Below are 13715 nucleotides of genomic sequence, written 5' to 3' on the forward strand. Positions count from 1 at the left end.
GTGCACACCATAATAAAGTAGAGGTCAACAGTACCTAATCTTACACAAACTTGAATAAACAAACAAACAAACAAACAAACTGAACATGTCGATAGCAGAAATCAAGTGTACTTATGGTACATACTAAATACAAATTGAGGAACCCTGGTGTTTCCCAAGAGAGACTGGAACATGGAAAGAGATTTTACTTCAGAAACAGATAAAGTTTGGTAGGACTAGTTTGACGTTTGATGTACATGACATAATTAAATAAAAAATACCGTCAAGGACAGTATGCTCATATTTGGTTTGAATCGGTCCATCAAGAAATATTTAAACCAGAAAAAAAAGAACGACAAAAGTAAATAAGGTCTGAAACTTTAGGTACTGGAGGTCAACTTTAGGAACAGGCTTAGCAGAGGAATGTTCCAACACAGTCCTTCATGGTTTCAGCAGGTCTGCCAATATGTATCAGTTAATGAACAATGACAGGAAATGACTCAAGCTCAGTGGAGTAGCCTGTTTCAGTCACTGCCACCACTCCGACACATAATAGGTACACTGCATACAACTAGGTTAGAGATTACAAAATCTGTAACTCAGATGTGTGGGTTGTTTCGGTTAATGCCACCACTCCGGCACATTTGCAGGACTTTCCCTTTTTCTTACCTCATTTGCATATTTTTGACACTGATATGTTCAGTTGAACGTCACATCTCGACCACTGGGTCTACATGTACACCAAATACTGTGATGGTAGGTGCGGCGGTTTGGGAGCTTTTGCCTGTGACGGATATACATCTGCAAATACATAAATACATACATACATACATACATACATACATACATAGACAAACGGACACACAGACAGACAGCCACCACTGACTCACCATATCAGCACTGGGTCTACATGTACACCAAATACTGTGATGGTAGGTGCGGCGGTTTGGGAGCTTTTGCCTGTGACGGATATACATCTGCAAATACATAAATACATACATACATACATACATACATACATACAAAGACAAACGGACACACAGACAGACAGCCACCACTGACTCACCATATAAGCTCTTTTTAGTATTTATATACATACCAAATAGAGCTAAAACAGAAATAAAGAGATTACTTTCTATAACTATTGAATGTTTTATTTTCAAAATATATTTCATGTCAGATACATTGAAATCTTACGCTACGATAAAAAACACTAAATAACTAAAGAATAGAGTCACCAAGTAATTACAGGTTACACAGGGAAAATTGACTGCCATGCAAATTGGCATTTAGAAGACGAGTGGGTGCAGCATTACCTTTAGACTGGGGACACACTAAATGATGTATATAATGTCAATGAGATAAGACCAAGGCATTGTGAAATTAAACACTAAATGATGTATATAATGTCAATAAGATAAGACCAAGGCATTGTGAAATTAAACACTAAATGATGTATATAATGTCAATGAGATAAGACCAAGACATTGTGAAATTAAACACTAAATGATGTATATAATGTCAATGAGATAAGACCAAGGCATTGTGAAATTAAACACTAAATGATGTATATAATGCCAATGAGATAAGACCAAGGCATTGTGAAATTAAACACTAAATGATGTATATGTCAATGAGATAAGACAAAGGCATTGTGAAATTAAACACTAAATGATGTATATAATGTCAATGAGATAAGACCAAGGCATTGTGAAATTAAACACTAAATGATGTTCATAATGTCAATGAGATAAGACCAAGGCATTGTGAAATTAAACACTAAATGATGTATATAATGTCAATAAGATAAGACCAAGGCATTGTGAAACAAGTCATCGTTGATGACACAGTCCCCACTTGTTAATGGGTACTTTGATTACATGTCCTCAGAGAGGATAGACTCCTCTTCTTTAATTAGGTCTGTGATAAAAATACTTTGATACAGATGGCGCTCAATGGCCAAGAATGAGTTCCATGGTGATAAAAACATAAAACCAATTTAGGCCAATATCCTAAAGAAAAATGAGTAGAGCCTGAGAGTATTATGGCTCTGTACATGAAAAGAATGTAGGAAAATGGCCGCAAGGCAGCCATATTGGATCGTATCACATAACAAATTGACATGCATATGTGTGACATTAGTCAATCTCCTTGTATCAAATTTGAATAAAATCGGTAGAAACATGTTAAGTCATGGCTCTGTACATGAAAACATCGTAATAAAATGGCTGCCTAGCGGCCATATTGGATCATATCACATAACAAATCGACGTACATAAGTATGACATGGGTCAATGTCCTTGTACCAACTTTGAATAAAATCGGTTGAGATATGCCTGAGTTATGCCTTTGTATATGAAAAAATCGTAACAAAATGGCCACACAGCAGCCATATTGGATCGTATCACAAAACAAATTGACGTGCATATCTATGACATTGGTCAATGTCCTTGTACCAACTTTGAATAAAATTGGTTGAAACATGTCTGAGTTATGGCTCTGTATATGAAAAAATTGTAATAAAATGGGCGCCTGGCGGCCATATTGGATCGTATCACAAAACAAATTGACGTGCATATCTATGACATTGGTCAATGCCCTTGTACCAACTTTGAATGAAATCGGTTGAAACATGTCTGAGTTATGGCTCTGTACATGAAAAAATTGTAATAAAATGGCCGCCTGGCGGCCATATTGGATCGTATCACAAAACAAATTGACGTGCATATCTATGACATTGGTCAATGTCCTTGTACCAACTTTGAATGAAATCGGTTGAAACATGTCTGAGTTATGGCTCTGTACATGAAAAAATTGTAATAAAATGGCCGCCTGGCGGCCATATTGGATCTTATCACAAAACAAATTGACGTGCATATGTATGACATTGGTCAATGTCCTTGTACCAACTTTGAATAAAATTGGTTGAAACATGTCTGAGTTATTGCTCTGTACATGAAAAAATGGTAATAAAATGGCCGCCTGACGGCCCTATTGGATCGTATCACAAAACAAATCGACGTGCATCTGTATGACATATGAAGTAATCCTTGTACCAAGTTTGAATGAAATCGCTTCTTGCATCTCTGAGATATCTGCATGAACGGACGGACGGATGCTCACACGCACGGACGCACGCACGGACATGACCAAACCTATAAGTCCCCCCGGACAGTGTCTGTTGGGACTAATTAAACACTAAATGACGTATATAATGTCAATGAGATAAGACCAAGGCATTGGGAAATTAAAATATAAATCAAAGGTACTGCCTGATATTTCTTTTCTGAAACAATATACATTTAGAAGTCTATGTAGTCAGTCAAAACTAACCAAATGTTTTGTCAAAATAGTGTTCCTTGTCATTTAATGACAATTGTTGATCACTGTACATGAATACTTCTGCAAAATTTGATTATAATGGGTTGGAATAGTATGTAAGGCCCAAGAAGCCTGTAAGAAAGACCACAACAAAAATCATGGCTACAAAATATATAAAGGATATGGTTATACAATATACGCACTTCAGTTTCTGTGAGAAATATTTTAGTATTCACAGTATTGAAATACCTTTCCAAATTTAATATCCAATTACCAATTGCTACCAATTGCACCGTTGGACAATTGTAGCAGTTCACGCTTGAAGGCATCAATAATGAGGAGATAATTAGAAATTGTCAACAGTGAAATGTCATGTGACAGAATTAACATAGAATGCGCCTCGGGGATAGATATTTAATTCAAACTCTCATTTCTTTACAATTCTTTCCCAGTCTACCACTCGTTGCAGATCATTATAAAGATCTCGGGGCAAGAAACATTTTCACAGCTTTTCTTTCTCAAAAATGGGAAAATTCTTTTTCCCTTTAGAGTTAAAATAAAGGTGGGGCAATTCAGAATTACAAATAAATTGTTTTCAATGACAACTGCGAACATTTTACGTTTGATTGAGTGTGAGCAGGCAACAAACATTTCTGGGTCTACCTGTTGTGTATTCTGGTGTGTTTAAATAGATTTTCCCTCAGTTTACATCGATATCCACATACATCACATTGCCAGGGTTTTTCATCACTGTGTACAGACTTAACATGTGAAGTTAGTGTACTTTTTAGCCTAAAAACACGTGGGCAAAGATCGCATTTGAGTGTTGGTTCACTATGAGTTAAGGCATGCAATCGTAAATTAGTACTCCTCTTAAACCGGCGTCCACAAATATCACACAGATATTCAGGCTTAATGCAGTCCCTGATACAATGGTTGCGATATTCAGATCTGACATGGAAAACTTTCTTGCATATTTTACAAGTGTATTTCCTGGAAAGTTCACCATGGATTTCTAAATGGGTTTTCAAATCTGTCTTACTATAAAATTTCTTGTCGCAATAGGAACATCTAAATTTGTGTTCTAAGTGAACAATCTTCAAATGGTTTAACATATGTGTACGAGTATCAAACGTTTCACCACACTCTGTACAGACAGCTGAAACTTTACTGTGTGAATGCTTTTCATGAGTTCTTTTGATCCCTTGTCTTGTAAACCTCAGGTCACAATAGCTACATTTGAACTTTCTTTCAATGTGGGTGTTTTTATGATTATTTAACGCAATGCGATTGGAAAAGACATGCTTGCACACGTCACATTCAAATGCACCATTTGAGTGTTTAAGGAATTTGTGACTAGATCTTGATGAGCAACTTAAGAATATTCGATCACAATACCTGCAAGGAAACACTGGTATCTGCTCTGCATGAGAATCAACCATGTGATTTTGCCAATCCTTCAGTAGAAAGTCTATTCCACAATACTTACATTTCTGTCTGGCACAAATGCCCAATGACAGATGTAAACTCAACCCTTCCTGTTGTTTATAACCCTTACCACATTTCTCACAAATGTGAGATTTATCACCAATCATGGCTTTTCGTATTCTCTCTTTGTGGCTTTCTAACTCTTTGTCTGTCATTGGGGACTTTTGGCGCGCTCATATTTCTTTCTCACACGCTTAGGTTTTTCAATTCCATTCTTTGAGGACCCATTGCAACTTGTGGCCAAAGTATTCATTTGATTAGTGTCATCACTTATGGAGTTGTCGTCATCACTCGTTTCATCATTTCCTGTGTCTCTGTTTCCGTGGTAACTAGATTCTAAGTTTGACGTTGATGCATCGGGAGAGCAGCTTTCATTCTCGCCACCATTCTGAAAAGCAGCTGAGAGAAAATCACAGAGAATGAATGGTTAATGCACAACTGGTATGAAAATATGCCGTCTACTCATAGCAAAATGACAGTTTTGTATTTCTCAATTCCAGTATTATTAAAGTAGTTCATCCCAATGTATGACATATTATAGCATATATGGACATAACAGATGTTGGTAGAAGATCATTTTAGCCTTGTTTACAGACAGAACAAATGAAGAAAAACAAAAGGATTGAAAGTATTAACAATTTGTTTATGCCTTGCCTTATCAATGTGCAACATCTCAAAGGCTTTCAGCTTATTAATAAATCTCTTGAAGATAGACAACTGTCTACACAATAACCTTAGCCTAAGACTTTTTAAGTAACAGTGAATAATTACAATCTGCCAATCAGCTATATCCAGAATTATATTGACATTAATAAATATCTACTAAATAACCAATGGCCTTATAACAATAGCTTTACACTAAGACTTTTTAAGTAGCAGTGAATAATTACAATCTGCCAATCAGCTATATCCAGAATTATATTGACATTATTAATAAATATCTACTAAATAACCAATGGCCTTATAACAATAGCTTTACACTAAGACTTTAGTAGCAGTGAATAATTACAATCTGTCAATCAGCTATATCCAGAATTATATTGACATTAATAAATATCTACTAAATAACCAATGGCCTTATAACAATAGCTTTACACTAAGACTTTTTAAGTAGCAGTGAATAATTACAATCTGCCAATCAGCTATATCCAGAATTATATTGACATAAATAAATATATCTACTAAATAACCAATGGCCTTATAACAATAGCTTTACACTAAGACTTTTTAAGTAGAAGTAAATAATTACAATCTGCCAATCAGCTATATCCAGAATTATATTGACATTAATAAATATCTACTAAATAAATATCTACTAAATAACCAATGGCCTTATAACAATAGCTTTACACTAAGACTTTAGTAGCAGTGAATAATTACAATCTGCCAATCAGCTATATCCAGAATTATATTGACATTAATAAATATCTACCAAATAACCAATGGCCTTATAACAATAGCTTTACACTAAGACTTTTTAAGTAGCAGTGAATAATTACAATCTGCCAATCAGCTATATCCAGAATTATATTGACATAAATAAATATATCTACTAAATAACCAATGGCCTTATAACAATAGCTTTACACTAAGACTTTTTAAGTAGAAGTAAATAATTACGATAGCTATGTCCTTCCAAACTGCTGCACATTGTTCCATATAAGATGACGAGCTTAAGATAGTTATAGTGAGGTGCAAACCTCTGCATATCTCATTGTGAGTTGATATAACGATTGCCAAATAAAGATGAACACTGCTGTTATAAGTGGTTGGATTGAAAAAAGTATTGTAATTTCCATCATTTCACACAAAACCTGAAAAGATGCCAATTAACTCAATAAAACACTTTGCTTGGCTCTAAGCTGTGGTTTTCAGCTGTGCAATTGCGATGTGCACGAAATTCCATGATGGATGGAAATGATAAATAAACTAACCTATAGGACTATTTTGTTGACAGCTCTCCTGACTTTTCAACTTTCCCAAAAACTCTGCCCCTTCCAACTCCATCTGGTTTTGCAGAGTTTCTTCACATGATCCAATTTCTGTATAGGTTTGGTCAGTATCTGGATCACAAGTTTTTCTGTCATTGTTTAGTCCATTTATATCTTCTATGCCATCATTCCATTTAGCTACTTGTGTATCCATGTTTGATTGTTGTCGATTGATATTGATACCTTCTTCCACCATGACACTGTCTCCTGATTGGCTATTATTGTCAGCCATATTGACATCATTTTGCGAATCGATAGTTTCCCTTGTGATGTTGGTGAAGGAATTCTGCTTCAAAAGTACACCTTCATTCTTTATAAAAATGTCTCGATTTCTATTGTCCCTGTTATAAGTATCCGTCGACGGTTCAACTATCGTATGTGTACCACTACTTTTAAAAGTAGCTGTGTGACACAGTCCGACATTCACATCACATGGTTTTACTTTCAGTCCGGTTGTGAGAAATTCTCTGACAAAGTCTTGACTTCCAATATACTGAGATGACAGCCCATCTTCAGAGACAATGACAAAGACTTTGCAAGCAAACTTATCCAGTAAATCTTTACACTAAAGAAGAAAACGACGGTAGAAAAGATTGGATGGTTGATTCGAAGAGAATACCGGTAGTTGTGGTATAAATGTACACATCATTGTCCAATGCAAGTTTGAAGCTGTATCAATATAATTCTCTACTCTTTGATTTTAGAAATCTTTATATATTATGTGCATTGTCATTGGGATGACGTCTAGGAAGTTTCAAGAAATTCACATATTGACTGTGACAGTTAAAAAACAGAGATTGGACAGTCGGTAGACATTGATGCTGAAATGTACAGGGCCTCAAACTTACTAGTACCCTACGTACAATGTCACGCATGGCTTAATGATTAATCCTACGGAAATATTTTTAAATAATGGTCGAAAGTGTTTGTACTGAGACAAGTTCAATGAAGCCTAAGTCGAACTACGTACATGGGTAATGAATCTTACGTTCTATCTGGTGGATTTTTTCCGTATATATATTTTAAAATTTTCTCAAAATCACCCAACAATTAATTTAACCCTAAAATTCGACATTATTCGAAATCAGAAATCATGATCAAATGATTCTGTTTCAACATGGCTTTTTTTTAGTCAGCGCAGTTAGGGGTATGGATGGCAGTCCCTCAGACCACTCCGCCGCTAAAATATAATGGTACAGTGCGCGGGATAGCTCTGTGGCACCCAGCTATGTGTCAGTGGTTGTGGAGCTTTTAGACGGAATTGTCCCTTCACAGTGCTGAAGTTGAAAAATCTGCTCGGAGTAATTTGCATTGGAATGCGCATCTTGATGGTGAAACAAATACATTATACAGATATGCGATAGCGTACTCGACCCCCCGGACTCGACCTTTTCGTCGTGGAGCCTGGAACCATCCTCGTGTCATGTAAAACAAACTTCAATATTTACTAAAACCAAAAGTTTGCAATGTCCTTAAGGAACACTTAATAGCACAAGGGCAGTGATCGAAGTGTGCACTTTATAATAGCTGCACTGTTGTATAGCCCTGCGTACCGTGCTGTGTGTTCCGGTGCCATTTACGGTCCCAACCACATGTGGTGGGGCCGTGTAACGCTCAGAACACACAGCACGGTACGCAGGGCTACACTGTTGTAGTGAAGTTCTAGGTTTTGTTTGGGTAGGTTTGTCAGACCATGGAGCTACCAAATGCTACCAAATGTAGCAAATGTAGCTCCATGGTCAGACAGGTTTGCCGACCAATCCGCATACCCAGGCAAAAATCGAACAGCAGCATGGCAGCCGACTTATAACCCCATTGTTTCACTTTTAACAGGTTCTGATCACAGTTGCGAGTGGAGTGATACGTACCGGCCGCCGCGTACTATGCATATAATAATTATTATATGCATAGTACACGGCGGTCGGTACGTATCACTCCACTCGCAACTGTGGTTCTGATTACCAAGCGGGGCATAAATTTGTATCACATAGCAAATTTAGCTCACTGTACGAACGGCCGAGGTCAAGTTATATCAGTAGACAGATGACAACAGAGCTGTAAATTTACAGACAGTGCCGCCGAACGCTGGCATTGAATGGACTTACTTCCGTAAACACTCGATTTTTCAGCGTGCTTGTTAAACTTCTTGGAGGATATACAACGGCTGGTTTTGAAGAAGTCATATCAATTGCTATGTTTCCTTGACTGGCTATGATGTAGGAAGGTTGTGTATAAAAATACGTACGTGAAGAAAGTCACTGAGCGGCCTTTGGGTCAAGTTGCTTGACCTCTAAAGTTCTCATCGGCTTCAGATTCAGGTTCGAAATCTCTTCAGGTTTCGGATTTAACAGGATTAGCCTTACCATTGATACGTCCATGGCATAACTATGCATTTTGGCTGAGTTTTTAAACTTTCTGAGAGTGACATCAACAAAGATAGTCTTACAAGAGAACTTGAATACACATTCATAAGATTTATCTAATTATTTATTAAAATGAATAATTCAGACATAGGTATAAATAGGAAAAATTGTAAATTTGCTAATAATAGACATCAAATAATAGACGTTAGAATAGAGAATTTAAAGATTAAAGAATAACTATGACTTATTCTAATATACAAGTGAAGGGTCTTTAATTAACAAACCATTGTGTTGTATCAAAGAATTAATGAATTCAGCAACAAATGAACATAGAGCTTGGCCACTGATGGCGCTATTAGAGATATTGCCGACCTACTTACAATGGTCAATGCTCTTAATAAAACACAATGTAATACACAATATTCATGATTTAATGTAATGAAATATACATCAAGATATAAGAAAGTTTGTGTATGTGAATTTTATAGGGGATTATTTACGACACAACAGGGATAAAGAAAATAACATTTCAGTTGACGAGATCACTGTGGGGGAATCTACAAATTCGTTAATACATGTTTAAACAGTACAACCTAAAAGCACAGTATAATAGTACGCATTAACAATCAATGACAGTGCAGAGCTTAGGAAAATTTAGTTCTGCCCATCTGTGTAAGAATGTTTTAGGTGTGCTGTCAAGTCTTTTATTGTTATTCTCTGATATTATGTTTAAACATTTTATAACTAGAAATTCTGACAATTTCCATATCTTACAAGGCGAATGTATGGAGAATGTCTTTTAACTGTACATAATGCTATTCTAGACAATTGAACAGGAGAACCATAACTTACTTCAGATGTGATTGGTCTATCAATTTTACATTGAGTTTTATATACGAATTCTCTTTCATTGCAAACTTGAAGTTTGTCTGTTCATTTAATGCTTCAAGGACAAAGTAATAATATCTGTTACCTAATTCTATGCATCCTGCAGTCTTCAGACAGATATAGACACAAATTTTTGAATTGTTGAAATATCAATTTATGAATGTGTCCATGATCCCAGAGCAATCTCTTCAACTGAATATTTCTTATTTTGTTCATCCCTGTTCTGCCAGAAATAATACTCAATAAAATCCACATACGTCATTATTTGCGAATATTTGTTTCATCACACTAAATCATGAATGTTGCAGTGTTGTATATCTAAGAGTGCAGACCATTGAGGTCAGCGATATCTTTAAGAGCGCCATCAGTGGCCAACTGTGATGTTGATTTCAAGCGAATTCATCAAAATGTTTATTCCAACATCAATGGTCAGTTAACGACCAATGGTCTGTTAATAAAAAATCCATCACTTGCATACTGGAATATTTTATAGTTTTTTAAAGTCTTTGATCTTAATTCTCAGATTCTAAAAGAAAGGAATTGTTGCAATTTTCCACATACTACAAAAGGGTACATTTTATTTCCTTTGGATAAATACGTAGTGCATTCAGATACACATATGGGAAATGCTGTTGAACAGTGATTTATGTGAAAGTAGGGAAGAACATCGCAGCTTCAATAAATTAGAAACAATTTGTTTACATTTCAATGATTATCTACACTCAGCTTTATAATACAAAACAATTGTATTTCATTACGTAGTTTTGCGTTCGTGTGTGTTTTTTTGAACTCCCAAATAAAATGTGAGTGTCTGTAAACATTTTCTTTCAACAACCACATTCTTTCTGATTTTGTTTCTAGTGTATCAAAATAAAAGAATCACGATTATTTCCTGTTTTTCATCTGATTTTGTTGCATGTTTTCCCAAATCATATCTTGTCAGAATAGTTTATTGAGAAAATGAATAAAGATCTAGTGCATTGTATTCAAGTTCTTTGGTGAGAATATCTTCCTTGATGCCACTTCGGGAAAGTTTCAAAAAGTCGGCTAAAATGCATGGTTATGTTCATATTTTTTGAATCTGAAAACAGACGGTATTTCGAATCAGAATCTGAAGACTACTCAACTTTGGAGGTAAGCAACTTGATCCAAAGGACACATTTGGATTTTTATGTTTATGCATAAAACCTTCCTGTTGTGTGGCCAGTCCAGAAAACACAGCGATGGGTCCTGTATCTTCACTACCAGCTTTGGTATATTCTCTGAGCAGATAACAAGCTCTCAGAAAAAACCGAGTCAAACTTGGCTTTTTGTTGGTACCAGTAAGTGGATGTGACATTACCTTTTGATAAATGAAACAAACTTATACACAAAGGATAACACCAGAGTATTGCCAAACCTAAATATCATAACTTTTTCTGAAACAATATTCATTTATGTGTATGTAGCTAGTCAAAATTACACTGATTTTTAGCAAGGCATTTGAAAAAGTAAATCACACTCTCTTGCTAGATAAGCTACAATATTATCATTTTCATAAGGATCTGTTAAAGTTGTTTCGTAGTTACTTAACCAACAGAAGGCGAGGAAGGGTACTTATAATGGTACATCGTCTTCTTGATGTGACATACGTCTGGTGTACCACAAGGATTCATCTTAGGTCCTCTTTTTTATGTTTTATACGTCAACAATTATCCCCTTACTCGACAGAGCAATTCTTTAATATTTGCAGATGATACCAGACTTTAAAGTAAAATTTGTAATTTTGAAGACTGTCGCATTTTGCAGTCATCATAAGACAAACTTGTACAGTGGAAAACTACTTGGATATTACCCCTGAATATTGACAAATGTGGCACAGTGACGATTTCTTTGGAAAAAATCCAATTGTGTACGACTATCACATTGGTAACAAAAACCCTTGCCAGGCTTAATAATCAGAAAGACCTTGGTATGGTACTTGACACAAAACTTTCTTTTAACAAATATGTTGATCATATTGTTACCAAGGCAAGTCGCATTGCTGGTTTTATAAAGCGTAATTTTAGTCTTATTGATATTGCTCCTGCTCTACTCGTTTGTTTGTAACAATAGTTCGTTTTAATTCTATTTCAAAGCACCAAGCAATGAGATATGAATCAAACCAAAAACGCGTTCTCCATTTTTTCATGTCAAATATGAGTTTCGTAAAGACAGCAGAGTTTTGTGTAACTGTGACTATGACTTACTCTGCAATTTTTTATATTCCCATTTACATGTTCGTAGGGGTATTTTTACTGTCTATTCCTGTGTAGATGTCTTTTTACAGATCTTTCTTTGGTCTCACTGTTCCTCAGTTAAGTGCCAGAAGAAGGGACCTAATTTATATTCCTCCTGATACTGATAGAGTCGATGTTACAAAGAGAGGGTTCACTGGTCGTATTTCCAATGTATTTAATTCACTGAACAGTACTAGTAATACTGATATCTTTGCCGATTCACTGCAACTTTACAAAAAACATCTTTGCGGTTTTGTCTATGTAATTTTAATCATTATGATGTATGTTTATTGTATGTAGTTTCTTCATTTTCAATTTTGTCTTTTAATAGATCTATATTTTATATTTCATATTTTGACTTGTCTGTAATTGGATGCCCTTTGGCGCTGTTGATGAGAATAAAATAAAATAAATACTTGTGATATTGTCTTTCAGAATTAACATTCCTTGTGATTCAGTCAGAATTGTTAATTAATCACTGTACATAGGTATTCCTACGCAAAGTCGAGCATTACAGATGGCAACAATCAGTAAAGTGCAGGATTCTCTTTTGATGGTCTGTAACATGTAAAATCTCTTGGGACAGCCTAAAAGTGATCACTACCGCATATATAAGTGGTTGTTCTGCACGAGAGACCGGTAAGACAGGTTTGACTGTGAATGAAATCACCACAGATACAATGTGCATGTATAATAGACCTGTACAAAAATCATGGCAGATTTCTTGTATGATTCTACAGTGAAATTTGGCAGATTTCTAAAGCTCAAACACATAAGACTGCACAAGTCAAAGTAAAGTTTTAATTTTTACAAAACTTTTCTACCAGAAATGCCTCAAACGTTGAGAATGTATGAGTTTTGCTAACCTCATGGAAACAATCAATTTTTTGTGTAAAGTATTTATTAAATCACTATCGCAAATGCTTGCTGCAGTGAGAAAATTTTTTTTTACCAATAATGCATTTCAGTGTCCTGTAGTTTGCACCTTGACACAAATAGGCAATTAGCAGCAGCGAGAACTGTTTGATATAGAAACGTTATTGTTAAAGTGACAATAGAGAGGTTTAGTTACACGTAATTACGTTCGATCAGTACGCGTAGCGTCTTTGTCACGTGATAACCAGACGTCGCGTACGTGTAGCACAGACGTTCCGAACGTCAAACAACACTTCTACACGTAGTCATAATTACGTGTAGTATTTTTGAGATTTTCTCAATGATTTCCACGAATTTAGACAAGCAAACTCAAAAGGTATCATTGTAAATTAGCAAACATCTTTGATATCAGAATATTTCGTAGAGTTTGCAACTGTACAAGGAGTACTTGCCATAATTTCCTTACATGAACGAAATGTTGTAGTCGCATTCCACTTTTTGTCTGACGCCTTGTAAAAGAATTCTCTAAACCACATAAATAACTGTATCAA

At 35.5% G+C, this 13715-nt stretch overlaps 1 protein-coding gene across 1 annotated transcript; it reads right to left on the reverse strand.

Moving 5' to 3' along the window:
* Window positions 1-1107: 1107 nt before the first annotated feature.
* Window positions 1108-9069, reverse strand: LOC139123476 (uncharacterized). Its single transcript, XM_070689632.1, has 3 exons — window positions 8885-9069; window positions 6723-7344; window positions 1108-5187 (listed from the first exon to the last, which is right to left on the reverse strand). The coding sequence occupies exons 1-3, from the start codon at window positions 8960-8962 to the stop codon at window positions 4940-4942; spliced, it is 948 nt and encodes a 315-aa protein (XP_070545733.1). The 5' UTR covers window positions 8963-9069; the 3' UTR covers window positions 1108-4939.
* Between the last annotated feature and the right edge of the window lie 4646 nt (window positions 9070-13715).

This window comes from Ptychodera flava (genome assembly GCF_041260155.1).
Source record: "Ptychodera flava strain L36383 chromosome 23 unlocalized genomic scaffold, AS_Pfla_20210202 Scaffold_23__1_contigs__length_28996876_pilon, whole genome shotgun sequence".
In the NCBI taxonomy this organism is placed as follows: Eukaryota; Metazoa; Hemichordata; class Enteropneusta; family Ptychoderidae; genus Ptychodera; species Ptychodera flava.

Bases quoted from the DNA above. Each gene is read 5' to 3' on its own strand.
- LOC139123476 (XM_070689632.1), bottom strand. From the start codon at position 8,962: ATGACTTCTTCAAAACCAGCCGTTGTATATCCTCCAAGAAGTTTAACA. The intron at 7,345-8,884 runs GTAAGTCCATTC...TTTCTTCTTTAG, and splicing joins AAAATCGAGTGTTTACGGAA to TGTAAAGATTTACTGGATAA. The intron at 5,188-6,722 runs GTTAGTTTATTT...ATTTTCTCTCAG, and splicing joins TCAACAAAATAGTCCTATAG to CTGCTTTTCAGAATGGTGGC.